Source organism: Neoarius graeffei, chromosome 18, assembly GCF_027579695.1.
Source record: "Neoarius graeffei isolate fNeoGra1 chromosome 18, fNeoGra1.pri, whole genome shotgun sequence".
Taxonomy (NCBI): Eukaryota; Metazoa; Chordata; class Actinopteri; order Siluriformes; family Ariidae; genus Neoarius; species Neoarius graeffei.
In genome coordinates, this window is record NC_083586.1 from 20,210,498 (window position 1) to 20,226,590 (window position 16,093).

The window sequence follows — 16,093 nt, forward strand, 5'->3', positions numbered from 1 at the left end:
GTGTGTGGAGTTTGGCGCGCAGGTCAATAATGTATTGAATTTCGTTTTTACTGGTCGAAGGTCCCTCCTCCCAATTTTCCCGTAGCACATCCAGAATGCCATGCGGCTTATGCCTGTATAATAATTCGAATGGGGAGAAGCCCGTGGAGGCTTGTGGGACCTCTCGCACTGCGAATAACAGGGGCCCAAGCCATTTATCCCAGTTGCGTGCATCTTAGCTTACAAATTTTCTAATTATGTTTTTGAGGGTGTGATTAAACCATTCGACTAAGCCATCCATTTGTGGGTGATAAACACTGGTGCGGATAGGCTTAATTCCCAGTAACCCATACAATTCGCGCAGTGTGCATGACATAAACGTAGTGCCTTGATCAGTCAGAATCTCTTTGGGGATTCCGACTCGGGAGATGATGCAGAAGAGTGCTTCTGCAATACTATGTGCTGAGATATTGCGAAGAGGCACTGCTTCCGGATATCGCGTTGCATAGTCCACCAGAACTAAAATAAAGCAATATCCTCGTGTTGACCGATCTAATGGCCCAACGAGATCCATCCCAATTCTTTCAAATGGGGTCTCGATTAATGGCAGATGGCGCAAAGGCGCTTTTGGAACGGCCGCGGGATTTACTAACTGGCATTTGCAGCACGCCGTACACCACCTACGGTACGGACATTGCCGCGAATCCCTGGCCAATAGAACCGGGCCATTATTCGGGCTAGTGTCTTATCCTGCCCCAAGTGTCCAGCCATGGGATTAAAGTGAGCCGCCTGGAATATAAATTCCCGGCAGCTCTTTGGGATTAAAAGCTGTGTTATTTGTTCCTTAGTCTGAGTGTCCTGCATCACTCAGTATAATCTATCCTTAATAATGGAAAAATAGGGGAAAGACCAAGTTATATGCCGCTAAAGACAAGGGGAGATTAGCACTATTATAGATTGACTGGTATCATTTGTCATTCTCTTTATCTCAGCTATCTAAAATTCACTTACCCCCCACAAGGATTCCTTTCTGGGTCAGGATAGAAGAGCAGCTAGTGTATCCTTTTTCGGTGGAGGTCTTTCTTTCACAGACTGATAGGCCGGTCCCCTCCCAAGACCTGGTACTGGCATTTGCCAGAGAGTCGTGGAAAATTGCACATCAAATAACAAAAAACGATCCATATTTATCAAGTAGATCCTCCATATGGCACAACAAGAAACTGTTAATAGAAAAGAAGAGTTTCTTTTGGGATAATTGGATTAGGTCTGGTATTCATGTTCTCGAGGATGTGATGGGAGATGTTGGGTTCAGATCATTTGATCTCAATGGCAAGCTATGAGTGGGTCACCTATAAAGTGTCAGGGAGGGAAGATATATTCAACGAAGTATGGGGCCCTTTTCTAGCTCAATTGCAGGACATGAATGAATGATATTACCTACTTCTGCATAATGCTTTTTATGGTTCAGGTACAGGTTGTGTATGTGATGTAGACTTCCTCGGGTGTTGTGTTTTTGTTTTTTGTTTTGTGGATTTATGTATTTCTAAGTATTTGTCTGACCAAAACATCAATAAAAAAAAAGGAAAAATAGGGGAAGGCTGGGGTGGCATTTGGCTGGAGAGTTTGACCATCGATTACTCTCACTTGGTCAAACGCATGCTGCAGAGTCTTGTCTCACGACTGCTCTAACGGGAAATCTGCGAGGGAATCCCCGAGAGAGGGAGGAGCCTGTGGCTCCTCACTCTGATGCAGTGATGATGTAGATGGCTCTGTGACAGCTGCTCCCACCAATGCCACTCCGGGACCTCCCCCCGCTGAACTATGGCAGGCCCCACTGTTCACTAAATGCATCATTAATTCCCGAAATCCCGGCCAATCAGTCCCCAAAATTATCGAGTGGGTAAGGCGAGGATTAACCGCCGCTTTTACTCTAAATTTTTCCCCTCAAAATAGAATGTGGACCGACACTAAAGGGTAGTTGTGAACATCCCCATGCACACACAACACCTTCACCAATTGTGCTCTTCCCAATGCCTTGTCTTGCACCAGGCTTTGGTGGATTGAGGTCTGATTACAACCGGAGTCCACCAAAGCCTGATACGTATCCCCTTGGATACTCAGCAGTCTGCGATATGCTCCGGCCCGATCAAGGGCGGTCCCTGGAGTGTCGGGGATCCAGACCACTGCGCCCACCTCCATCGCCGAGCACTGATGCTGGAGGTGCCCCGGTTCCCCGCAGCGCCAGCATACCGGCCCAGGCTCTCTCCCTGCACAGGTGTTCCGGAGATCACTCACCTGAGGGGGGGGGGGGGAGACAGAGACAAGGAAGTAGGAAACGGTAGGGCACCACGGGTGTGGCGGGCCGGCTGGGGTGGAGCTGGCCCCTGCCTCCGCGGTGGGGGAATGGGGCGAGGACAAGGAACAGAGGGAGAGGAAGAGAGAGAAGAGAGGGGAGACATGCTGTCCTGCCATCAGAACGGCCACCATATGGTCCTCCACCAGCTCCATGGCCTGATCCAGCGACGCCGGGTGATGGCACTGGATCCACTCTGCTGTTCCTGCCGGAAGTCGGGCAACGAATTGTTCCAGCGCCACCAGATTGATGATTCCCTCAGCGTCGCAGTTGTTGGCCCTCAGCCACCGCCAGCAGGCATCCCGGAGTTGCTGGCCAAACGCGAACGGCTGGCCGACCTCCTCCAGGCACAGCGCGCGGAAGCGCTGCTGTTGCTGTTCCGGGGTGCGACCCACGCGTTGGAGGATGGTCCTGCGGAGGTCTGCGTAGACCAGCCGGCTGTCGGCGGGGAGCTGTAGTGCGGCCAGCTGCGCCTCGCCCGTTAGCAGGGGAAGGAGGCATGCCGCGCGCTGTTCCACCGGCCAACCCCACGCCTCTGCTGCCTGCTCAAAAAGAGCAAGGAAGGCTTCGGGATCGTCATGCGGACCCCTCTTCGTTAGGGTGAGGTGGGGAGGGTCCGCGGTGGTGGTGATCGGGGACCCTGCTGACACGAGCAGGTGCCGGAACTCCTGGCGATCGTCCTGTTGCTCCAGCACCAGGGCTTCGAACCGTTGTTCCTGCTCCTTCCGGAGGGCGATCAGCGCCTGGTGCTGGCTCTGTTGGGTCGTGGTAAGGGCATGGACCAGGTCCTTGAAGGGGGAGGACTCCATGTGGCCATTCCCTTCTGCACTCCTTCCCGGGTTTCAGCACCACTGTTGTATCTGACCAGGTGGGTGGAGCACAGAAGCACGGCAGGCCAGAACTGAGTTCTCAAAAACTCTTTTTTTTTTTTTTTAGCTTTTCACACTCTCCCAGCCACACACATGCACACACAAGTGTTCTAGTTGGGGAGAGAGCTCCCTTTCTCTGCTCTCTCTCTCCTTTTAAAGGGCGTGGTCACTGGGGAAGACACACAAACAGGTTAATTCCCATCAGGTGCAATGATTCCACCACTTACCTTCCCTGACTCCGCCCTCCATTCGCAGACCGATGCTTGGCCACGCCCCCGCTGCCACATTACCTTAATTTCTTTTTTCACAAATTGTTTGATCAAGATATTGACCAATCAATAAAAAAAATAAAAAATCCAAAAACCACACACAACTCACTGCCATGCTGTCAGTCTCCAGTAAGTAACCAGTTACACCTGCAGCTCATTAGTATGTATGTATGTATGTATGTATGACATACTTTCCCTGTGTGACGTATTGCCTGCATTATACAGAGATGGGAAATAAACAATCCACACAAACTCCTTCCTCACCAGGTAAGTTTTATTTTTTTCAAGAAAATTTTGAAAGTTTTATGCTGTTTTCCTCAGTAAGCATTTGAGTTCAAAAGGGAAACTAAACATCAATTCACAGAGACATAAGAGTCAAATGAAACCGATTTAAACAAGTATTTTATAAACATGGTCCTGGAGTATGTCTCAAATCAAACTCATTTTTGAATTTTTTTGATAATAAAAAAAAATAAATAAAATGTATATAAATAAACAACTCTGATTCCAAAAAAGTTGGGACAAAGTACAAATTGTAAATAAAAATGGAATGCAATAATTTACAAATCTCAAAAACTGATAATGTATTCACAATAGAACAAAGACAACATATCAAATGTCGAAAGTGAGACATTTTGAAATATCATGCCAAATATCGGCTCATTTGAAATTTCATGACAGCAACACATCTCAAAAAAGTTGGGACAGGGGCAATAAGAGGCTGGAAAAGTTAAAGGTACAAAAAAGGAACAGCTGGAGGACCAAATTGCAACTCATTAGGTCAATTGGCAATAGGTCATTAACATGACTGGGTATAAAAAGAGCATCTTGGAGTGGCAGCGGCTCTCAGAAGTAAAGATAGGAAGAGGATCACCAATCCCCCTAATTCTGCGCCGACAAATAGTGGCGCAATATCAGAAAGGAGTTCGACAGTGTAAAATTGCAAAGAGTTTGAACATATCATCATCTACAGTGCATAATATCATCAAAAGATTCAGAGGATCTGGAAGAATCTCTGTGCGTAAGGGTCAAGGCCGGAAAACCATACTGGGTGCCCGTGATCTTCGGGCCCTTAGACGGCACTGCATCACATACAGGCATGCTTCTGTATTGGAAATCACAAAATGGGCTCAGGAATATTTCCAGAGAACATTATCTGTGAACACAATTCACCGTGCCATCCGCCATTGCCAACTAAAACTCTATTTCAAAGAAGAAACCGTATCTAAACATGATCCAGAAGCGCAGACGTCTTCTCTGGGCCAAGGCTCAGCCTGCAGTCCAGATCTGTCACCCATAGAAAACAGTTGGCGCATCATAAAACGGAAGATACGACAAAAAAGACCTAAGACAGTTGAGCAACTAGAATTCTCCATTAGACAAGAATGGGTTAACATTCCTATCCCTAAACTTGAGCAACTTGTCTCCTCAGTCCCCAGACGTTTACAGACTGTTGTAAAGAGAAAAGGGGATGTCTCACAGTGGTAAACATGGCCTTGTCCCAACTTTTTTGAGATGTGTTGTTGTCATGAAATTTAAAATCACCTCATTTCTCTCTTTAAATTATACATTTTCTCAGTTTAAACATTTGATATGTCATCATATGTTGTATTCTGAATAAAATATGGAATTTTGAAACTTCCACATCATTGCATTCCGTTTTTATTTATAATTTGTACTTTGTCCCAACTTTTTTGGAATCGGGGTTGTGTGTATATGTATATATATATATATATAGGGCGGCACGGTGGTGTAGTGGTTAGCGCTGTCGCCTCACAGCAAGAAGGTCCTGGGTTCGAGCCCCGGGGCCGGCGAGGGCCTTTCTGTGCGGAGTTTGCATGTTCTCCCCGTGTCCGCGTGGGTTTCCTCCGGGTGCTCCGGTTTCCCCCACAGTCCAAAGACATGCAGGTTAGGTTAACTGGTGACTCTAAATTGACCGTAGGTGTGAGTGTGAATGGTTGTCTGTGTCTATGTGTCAGCCCTGTGATGACCTGGCGACTTGTCCAGGGTGTACCCCGCCTTTTGCCCGTAGTCAGCTGGGATAGGCTCCAGCTTGCCTGCGACCCTGTAGAAGGATAAAGCGGCTAGAGATAATGATTTAATGATATATATATATCTATATATCACGGGCGATTGCTCTAAGACAACGAGGGAGGCTCAGCCTCCTCTAAAAATGACGAACATCGTGTAGGATGAATTGCGCTAGGCTTATGTTATAGCCGACCTTCTAACATTGCTATTTCAGATCCAGAATCATAGAAATATATGTGCTCAACCCAACTACAGTGCGAAATCATTCCATTATAACTTTCCCCAGTTCGCCTAATGTGTGCGTGAGTTTTTCCCCCTCGTGACAGCGCGATGCAGCCCAGCCTCAGTGGACTTCAATGGCATTTGGGAGCTATGCGCTTTTCAATCTCAAAATGCAAGACGATGATTGGACAAATACTGCGAAAACGCCCACCCACGGACTCTCAGCCTCACAGTGGGGGGGACATGGCAAAGCTTTCCGCGAGGAGACTGGTGATTGGTGAAAGTGGCCGGATACTTTCTTTGATTGACAGCTTGTTTCAAATATAGACAGGCAGCGGTGAATTTCAGTTCAGTCCCATGCGGATTCGCAAGTGCTGTGGTGTATTGTAAGAGATCAGCCTACATTTCGATTTCATTCATTACATAAGGTTTCTACCAGCTTTTTTAGTTTGTATATATTTTCATTGTAAATAAAGTGTAAATATAGTGTTGTCAAGTTTGCTATCTTAGTTCCAGAAATTTCATTTATTTGAGTGACTGAACTTGAACTTGAGGGGGCTAGTCAGCTAGCAAGAAAGCTGCGCACGGATGCCGAGCATCGTTGATTTAATTTTGGCGAAGCCATTTGCCAGTCTTCCTTTCGAGGAAAAAATTAAAATTAAAGAGCAGGGTAGACCAACGCCTCAAATTGACTTGGTGAAAAAGGTAGGGAATAATACTCGTTCCTTTCAGCTCTCCTGGTATGAGAAAGTGAATTGGCTAACAGCAAGTGACCCACATCAACAACAGTAAATAGGCTACTTTAGTAATACGTCATGGATGGACCAAAAATATAGAATCTATTTAAAATGTTTATGCTGAGTATATTATATTGGAATATATATATATTTCTGGAGGGGCAGCACGGTGGTGTAGTGGTTAGCACTGTCGCCTCACAGCAAGAAGGTCCGGGTTCGAGCCCCGTGGCCGGCGAGGGCCTTTCTGTGCAGAGTTTGCATGCTCTCCCCGTGTCCGCGTGGGTTTCCTCCGGGTGCTCCGGTTTCCCCCACAGTCCAAAGACATGCAGGTTAGGTTAACTGGTGACTCTAAATTGACCGTAGGTGTGAATGTGAGTGTGAATGGTTGTCTGTGTCTATGTGTCAGCCCTGTGATGACCTGGCGACTTGTCCAGGGTGTACCCCGCCTTTCGCCCGTAGTCAGCTGGGATAGGCTCCAGCTTGCCTGCGACCCTGTAGAACAGGATAAAGCGGCTAGAGATAATGGATGGATATATTTCTGGATATGAATTAAACACAGCTACAATTTGGAAAACATTTTTAAACAAAAACATAGACGAGAACATTTCACACTCCAGACCTGGATTAAAAGTGAAGGGTTATCAAAATTGTCAATAAAACATTTCTAAGTCAAAATAAGTAAAATATAGGGAGTCATTGAATGAAATGTGTGGCACCTAGCTCTATGTTTGGCTCCCCAAGGTCAGTGCTTGTGCCTATTCCAGAACACTCTGCTGTTACTGCTGAGGTTCCTGACAAAGAGCTGCTTTCAATAATGATCAATTTTTAAACAACATGCCACAATTTTAAAATATAAAATGTTAAAATACCCCCCCAACACCAACATCATGTATATTGGACAGTAGGCTAATGGGCCAAAAGAACCTGTTATTTCACAGTTTGTGACCCTGCCAACAATCAGCCAGATCAGACGCAAGAGTATGGGCAAAATTGATGTGTTTTTTCTTTTTAAATCTGGAAATATCGTAACCGACCAGCCTCCCCTGTTTGAAAGACTACCAGCCGCCACTGATATATATATATATATATATATATATATATATATATATATATATATATATATATTAGGATCGATTGTCAAAACTGAACCATCAATACAAGTTTTATTAGGTACTCGCTTGGAGTGAGGAATTGACATTGATTCTGGAATCTAGCGTGTCTGTGGTAAAGAAGTATCTCTATTTTTTTTGGTTTGTTTTTGTCAAGTAGATCTTTTTTTTGTTCTCATTGCCCAGTTTAACTTTGTTGCTAGTCTTCTGTTATATTAAACTCAGTGTGTTTCTGCAAGTTTTCTGTTTGGAACATGCCTGCAGTCTTGAATCTGCATCTGCACACCAAGTCTGCCTGTTTCCTGTGTGTTCGTTTTGTGCTGCAAAAAAGTGCTTATAAAAAAATGCACAAGAAATATTTTTAGTGTAATTAATGATAACAGTACAAAAAAGGCACATTTTCAAATCAAAGACAGATACAAAGCCAAAAACCTTAGCTAATGTGCTCATTTTAAAATCTGAGGACTGAGTGAGTATACATGACTGAGACTGATATGTTAGACGTCCTGGGAATTGTCTTAGTTTATCACAATAACTTCAACTTCATCTTCAAGACTGCACAAATTATGTATAAAGCAAGACATAACCTTCTTCCGGGTGAGGTACAAAATACGTTTATGGAAAGGCAGGGTGGGTATAACCTGAGAGGGGAAATGAATTTTAAGAGAGTAAATGTTAGAACAACTATGAAAAGTATGTGCATAACAGTCTGTGGGGTGAAATTGTGGAATGGTCTGGAAAATGAACTCAAAAACAGCACCAACATAAAACTGTTTAAAAAATTATATAAAAACCATGTTAATAAAAATATATGAGAATGAGGACAGGCAGACTATATAGGTGATGATGAAATTGAGAGTAAGTCTGTGACTGGTCTTCTTGTATTTAGTGTATAGTTATAGGTATGTGTATATGTATGTACTGTATATATGTATTGTATGTGTGTCTATATGCATAACATAAGTATCTGTATATATGATTTGATTTGGTCGATATTATACCATGTCGGTATGTTTTGGTATGTTGGTATGTTTTCTTTTTTGTTTATTGCTTTTGTTTTCTTTTGTATATATAGTTTATTATGGTGGAAAGTGACATTTGATTAGCGGTGGTATAGAGGGTTAGGATTGGATAAGTTATTACTTCTTCCTAATCCTTTCTGAACATTGTTATGTTATTGCCTTGTGGCTACACTATTCTGTTTGTTTATGATGATGTTTTGATTATTGTATTTTTTATTTAAATTTTTATATCTTTCTTCTTTATTGTTCAGAATAAAGTAATCAATCAATCAATCAATCAATCAATCAATCATCAATCAATCTTTCTCCTAGTTACATTTAAGGTGTATTAACTCTGAAAAGTAATGAAATCATTGTCTTATTGTAACTGTAACTAAAGTGACAAACTAATGTACTCCATAAAGACAGAATATTACATTACATTTACATTACAAATGCATATTTGTTAACCGTCTTCAATTATAAATCATATGCGTAATGTGTTTTTCATGTACTTGAGGTATTGGGTTCTGAATCCCTACTTAGGTTTGTCACCAGAGTTAGAGGATTTTTTCTTTAGCACATCACAGGCAATGTTCACAATCTGATCAAGTGCCTTGAAAATCAGGGCATCAGTGTCATCGTCTGTGTCCATCTCCTCATGGTAGTTTTTCACAGGGAAAATGTGATTCACTGGAATTCCCAGCAGATGACTACATATTTGCATCTGGAAAAAAATATAAACATGGATCAGCTGAATCAAAGAAAAAAAAAAAGGCCAGTGAAGGCTTTCTATGATTTTTCACTCAGTTTTTCCACTTGTTCACAGTTTTTTTTAACTTAATTTATAATCTGCATGTATATAACCAAATAATTACCTTCTCTTTGATCTTCTTGCTGGTGTAGACCTTCCTTACATCACCTTTAACCAGTGGGCATATTATATCTGGTCTTGTCATGATGATTACTTGAGGCAATTCTGGATGATAGAATAAATTATTCACAATCAATCCATGCAATATAAGAAAGTTTCTATGCAAACTTAAGAGTCAGTGTTGCAATTTGCACTGAGGGCCGTATTTAGAGTTAAGAATATTTGGCAAGGATTTAATAGGAATTGTGCCCACTGATATTCGGACTTCAGATGTACTGTAACTACAAATGTTTCAGAAGTTATGTTTTTTTTCTTAATCTGAGACATTGCTTCTGTCAAGAACCATTTTTTAAAAAAAATACATTAATGAATTAACATAGTAAGCTGTAAACAGAAGAATGCAGTGAATAATGCATAATGTACAGTAGGTGGAAGCCATATTGTCAAATTGTCATAAATCAAACTACAATTTTAATGATAATTATGCCTCCACCACCATAACCCATGTTTCTCAACTGAAGTAGGTGCACAGATAAAGCCCCACTCTAAATATTGCTGTAAATGTTGCCAACTCTGAATATCACTGACAGACTTAAACAGAAGTTGTCCCCTGGCTTGAGAACTCGGACATAATTTGACTGAGCATTATGATTTACGTACTTCTGTGCTCTGTGAAAAACATTTTATCATGAAAATTTTTCTTCAACTAAGGGAAAATTATAGTCTCTAACAATTAGCCTTACTCAATTCTGCAGCTGCTTTACGGATATTTTTCATCTTATTAATAAGTGAATCGTCCATCATGGATACTTTGTCTGCTGCGATAATGTTGACCACGCAGAAGGTTTGTTCCTCAAGACTTGGGTTGCTTCTGTAGCAAGAGTCCTGCACACAGCTGGATGATGCCTTCTCAAACTGAATGTGTACATTGGGGGGGGGAAGATGTCTTACAGATCACTTAATGATGTGCTAAATTTCTGAAATCAGCTACTTCATCAGTGGTTCAAAATGCAATGTATTATCAATGATATAATTGTCTATTCTTTCTCCTTTAGCAATTAAATTTCTAATTTTCTCACATTGTATCCTTCTGGAAGAAAGCCATGTAAGGCTCTTTTGAGGTCCTGTGTAGTCACACCAGCTTCACTTTTTTCAAATCCCATTACATCATTAAAGGCAAAAGGCAAAAGCGAACCATCCTCTCCTTCAATGTAATGGGTTTCGTACTGTAAGACAAATACAAAGGCATTATATCGCATAATATGTTCTTGTATTCCCTCGTGTTTGATCTTTTTTCCATTAGTCACCAGCAACAAAGGCAAGGCAAGTTTATTTATATAGCACATTTCATACACAATGGCAGTTCAATGTGCTTTACAGAAGTAAAAACAAAAACAGTAAACAATAGAGAAATAAAATTACATAAAATAATTGTATCTTTATTCTAAAATAATTTATTAAAAGAATTAAAAGAATTAAAAGAAAATAATAAGAATTAAACAATAGTAGAAATAAAATATTAAAATGCCAAAAAGAAAAAGGAGAAAAAGAAAAAGAAACTAGCAGAATAAAATAGAATAAAGTTAAAGTAAATTTAAAACATGCAGAGAAAGTAAAGATTATAAAAAATGTAAAAATATTAATTATTTAACAGAAAACATCTGAAAACAGCTTGGTCTTTAACCTAGATTTGAAGCTGCCAACAGCAGGAGCATTTTTAATGTCCTCTGGCAGTTGGTTCTATAGCTGTACTGCATAGCAGCTAAAAGCTGCTTCACCACACTTTGTTTTAACAACTGGTTTTAATAGTAAATTTTTCTGTTGCGATCTGGTAGATCTGATTGGGTTAGGCCGCTGCAACATATCAGAGAGGTAATTGGGCCCTGTACCATTTAGAGATTTATACACCAGCAGCAATACTTTAAAGTCAATTCTGTAGCTTACTGGAAGCCAGTGAAGGGACCTTAGAATTGGAGTAATGTGCTCTGTTCTTTTTGTTCGTGTGAGAACCCTAGCCGCTGCATTTTGAACCAGCTGAAGTTGTTTGATGGTCTTTTTTGGCAGGCCTGTGAAAAGGCCATTGCAGTAATCAACCCTACTAGAGATGAAGGCATGTATTAGTTTTTCCAGATCATGTTTTGACATAAGTCCTCTTAGCTTGGAAATGTTTTTTAGGTGATAAAATGCCGTTTTAGTGATTGCTTTCATGTGACTGTCAAAGTTTAGCTCGCTGTCAATGAAAACACCAAGATTTTTAACCATTTCTTTAGTTTTAATCCCTTTTGTGTCAAGAATAGTGGTAATCCTGAGTCTTTCATCTTTTTTTCCAAATAGAATTACTTCTGTTTTATCTGTGTTCAGCTGAAGAAAATTTTGTGACATCCAGCTATTGATTTGATCGATACACTGGTAGAGACATTCAAGGGGGGCATAATCATTTGGTGATAGAGCAAAATAAATTTGGGTATCATCTGCATAGCAGTGATACAAAATTGAATTTTTATTGATAATTTGCCCAAGTGGGAGCATATAAAGGTTGAAAAGTAATGGTCCAAGAATCGACCCCTGGGGGACACCACAGGTCAAGGGCATTGACGTTGAGGAACAATTTCCCAGGGTAACAAAGAAGCTTCTATCTTTTAAGTATGATTTTAACCAATTGATAACTTTACCAGTCAATCCAACCCAGTGTTCAAGTCAATATAGCAGTATGTTGTGATCAACAGTATCAAAAGCTGCACTGAGGTCCAGTAATACCAGGACCGATGTTTTGCCTGCATCAGTATTAAGACGTATGTCATTTATAACTTTAATCAGCGCTGTTTCAGTGCTATGATTGGCACGAAATCCTGACTGAAAATTATCAAAACGGCTGTTTGATATCAAGAAGGCAGTTAATTGATTGAAGACAATTTTTTCCAGGATTTTCCCGATGAATGGTAGATTTGATATTGGCCTGTAATTATTTAACACTGAAGGATCCAGATTATTTTTTTTAAGAAGGGGCTTTACAACAGCTTTTTTTAGGGACACAGGAACAACACCAGTCTCCAAGGATGTATTTATAATTTGAAGCACATCTGTAATTATAAGATGAAGAACAGACAAAAACAAAGTTCCCATCAATTCCCATAGACAGATTTGCCTTTCAGCAGGAGGAAATGAAAGTCTTTTTGCCATCAAGAGCAAAAATGGATAGAGCCACACAAGCAGATTCCTGAGGAGAACCTGTTCCAGTTCACCAGAAATGTGTGTTTAGGGCAGAAATTTATGTGTGAAAAGGACAGTCAGCCAACACATGGGGTAAAACCTACAAAGAATTGCTTGAATTAAAAGAAGCTTTGTGTTCTGGAATGGTTGAGTCAAAATCCAGAATTCAAATGAAAATCTGTGGGATGACCTAAAATTGCTGTCTAACATTCTTCATCTAATTTAGGAGAGTTGGGAAGGAGGGAGAGAAATGGCAAAAAAATAAAAAAATAAAATAAAAATGCAAAGCCGATAGAGACAGATGAACTCCAAACTAGTTGATACAAAGGGACAATAGAATAAACTATAGACTTGAGGTGAACTGTCGCGAATGCAGCGGAGAGACGGACGCGAGTGCAGGGAGGTCTTTATTACAGGTGCAATATTTACAATTGTGAAACAAGGTTAGAGAAACAAACTGAAACAAACAAAACCGAAAGCAAACAGAGCCATGAACAGAAAGCAGAGCCATAAATCCAGGGTCATATAAACAGAGTCAGAAGCGTGCAAGAAACAAACATGACAAAGCAATACTTCGTAAAGTGTTTGAGCAGCCAGCGATTTTAAGCGCGCATGCTGATTGTGTTCCAATCAGCAACAGGTGTTTGCAATGATCCACTGTCCCATGAGCACGTGCGAGGTGCTCGAGCGTGCGAAGGCGTGGCATGAATATAAAGCAGTGTTTAGATTTTTTTTTTGGACAAAAGTCTCTTTCTGTGAAGAATCACTTCAAAAGGAACTTTGAAAAAAATATATATTTAAATTTGATGCCGGAAAGACAGAAAAAGGAGATATAATCAGTACTTACAGTTTTTGTAAAACTTTCTCCATATATTGCTGTGTTAGCTAGAGCACCAGAGGTGATTCGTTTTTGGAAAGCATTGTTGACTGAGTTGATAAAGCTGGACTTTCCAGCTCCAGTTTCACCAATAAGCAGAATCCTGACAAACCGAATGTTTGGTTGGTTGAGCCTGAAATCCCTGAGTTTCTTTTCCAAGTCATTTTTCCTATCACATAAAACAAAAGGGGAAAAAAGGAAGGTAGCATCCTACTATTTCATTTCCTGGTGTTTAGTGATTTGAAGAAGAACCTTTTTAAAATAATAGCCAGTAGTCAAAATCAGAAAGTCAAACTGAAATGTGAGCATAAATGTTTCCGTTTCTGTCAACAATTGATAGATTTTAAGGCTGAAATAAGAACAAGTGCATAAATGCTCAGAGTGAAATGAAACAAAGGCTTAAATGATCAAATGGCTATAGATATTTCTTTTATGGATGGTAATGCAACTTACCCCCAAGGCATCGTCCTCCATGGCTGATCAAATTCTTTTTAAAAAATTAGAATAATAGTTACCCAAGTTACAGTTTTGTACTTATGTATGAAATATAGCAAACTTGTATGTTTCTAAATCAATGAAAATACAAAGTGTTCAGTATATTTCCATGAGATACAGAGGCAGTGTTAAAAAAGGGGACCTGACTGTTAGATTCATGCACTTTATGATTGTACTTTTAACATAAGGATCTCATTTAATTTTTTTCATTTGTTATTATGAATGGATATTTTCTATCCCAGAAATTGTGTCTAGAATGCATGAGAAATGATCACTGCAGGAGGGTGTGGTTTTAAACCTCTCCCAATAATGTTAATTCTACGCTGTGATCCATGATTTTAGTCAAGCCACATCAATTACTTGTGAATTGAACACTTCCTTGTAGATTAACTCCCATAATTAAAAAAAAAAGTCAACAAAATCTCAAGGCTTAATTGTAAGAAACAGTTAATCTGACAGATATTATAAGACTGAGAGGTGTTTGTCCTACTGTTAAAAAAAAAAAAAAAAAAAAAAACTCACCTTGAGACGGAGGAGGAGAAGGCTCCTGTTTGGAAAAGAACGCTCCCATTTTATTCAATTTAATGAATCCGGATAAACAATACTGATGAGAAAAGTAGAAAATATAGACAGATGTTTCATGTAGGGTTCCATCAAAAAAAGTAATAATTCTATATATGCAGTCATCCAAACAAAGAAATATTCAAAAAAATATTATGCTGCAAAATTTTAAAGGCTCACTCACAACCCGCCGTACGTGCTACTACGGGTGGTCTACGGTAAAAAAAATTTGGCAAACCTGTGCTTGAGACTTGCACAACACTTGTGTGTGTTCAGTGCCGTAGAAGGTCGCAGACTGGCCGTGGAGACTTTTGGTCCTGCACATACAAATTCTATGGGTGTTGCGAAAAATCAAGAACGCATACTCTACGTACGTGAACCGTACTCCTTTTGTACACCTGAACCAAGTCAGCAGCATGGCTAGTAGGGGCTTTTTGTGATGACAGTAAGAGACACGAGTGACGCACGGTCATTGTACGAGTGACGTGCCTCAAAAGTACTACACAAGTATTCCACACTTGCTATTTGTGCGGCACGCAAGACAGAAGTACATCTCACTTTCTTCCTGTATGTGTGGCGTGCACACACTGCACGTGACCCGCATACGACACAAGAGGAAAGACTCTGGGTATATATATTGGGGGAGGAACCAAGGAACCAATCATGTAGTGTGTAGCATTGTAGAAGGGAAGAAGACCACCTCATTTGCTGTTTTTATTTGAGTATATGTTAATTTACTATGCAAACGTCAAATAATAAAATATGAGTATAAGGGAATAACGCATTTTATTACATTGTAAAAAATCCCAACTAAATAGCCCAACAGTTTGAGCACTGAAACACACTTTGACTCTGACTCCGAGCTACTGTCCTGCTCCTACTCCTGCTGAGTGGTGGGACCGGGTGTCAGGATGTCCTTGTCCTCATCACTGAGCATGGCACAATGGCCTGACAGCGATGATGGGATTGCAATGTCCTCACCTCTGGGTGTCGTTAGCTGAAACATACATGAAATTCAGCATATATAATATTAATTACATAAGCATATAGATACCGAAATGAATGTTTAAAGCATGTGTATTACAGTGCAAGAGGTTTAATTAGTATTTACCTGTGAAAATCCCTCTGGCGGGGTGCTGTGCCTTCTGCCGGCTTGAAGATATACTTCTCCCTGTCCGTGCAGGGCTCACCGGTGCTGCTACCATCATCATCAAATTCTTCCTCCTCCTCCCCCTCTGCTGTTTCAGGCTGTTACACTTCACTTTTGCTTCCTTCTTCTTGGGTCTCATTTTCAAAACTTTTAAACTGAGAATTTTTTAATTTTTCCCACAAAATATCCAATGTTCTTTAGTCGAAAGACAGATGCAGAATGCTGCAGACACGCTGGTTTTATACCCACTCCTGGCTTGCGTCACACGCAAGTTATGAGTGATTGTAAGATGCTAATCACATGCGTCACACATGCTTCACAAGTGTGGCTCGTACTCGTAGTGCAGGAAACTGGTA

At 40.8% G+C, this 16,093-nt stretch overlaps 1 protein-coding gene across 13 annotated transcripts in view; it reads right to left on the reverse strand.

Annotated features, from left to right (window-relative positions):
• Nucleotides 1-8,904: 8,904 nt before the first annotated feature.
• Nucleotides 8,905-16,093, reverse strand: part of LOC132865988 (interferon-induced protein 44-like) — a 54,773-nt gene continuing 47,584 nt past the window's right edge. For all 13 annotated transcript variants that reach the window (XM_060898535.1, XM_060898534.1, XM_060898527.1 and 10 more), the window contains 7 exons: nucleotides 14,549-14,630; nucleotides 13,985-14,018; nucleotides 13,502-13,700; nucleotides 10,524-10,670; nucleotides 10,188-10,359; nucleotides 9,449-9,549; nucleotides 8,905-9,297 (listed from right to left, as the gene is read on the reverse strand). In XM_060898535.1, coding sequence (XP_060754518.1) covers nucleotides 9,109-9,297; nucleotides 9,449-9,549; nucleotides 10,188-10,359; nucleotides 10,524-10,670; nucleotides 13,502-13,700; nucleotides 13,985-14,018; nucleotides 14,549-14,597 — 891 coding nt within the window. In that variant the 5' untranslated portion in view covers nucleotides 14,598-14,630 and the 3' untranslated portion in view covers nucleotides 8,905-9,108. The remainder of the gene's footprint in view (nucleotides 9,298-9,448; nucleotides 9,550-10,187; nucleotides 10,360-10,523; nucleotides 10,671-13,501; nucleotides 13,701-13,984; nucleotides 14,019-14,548; nucleotides 14,631-16,093) is intronic.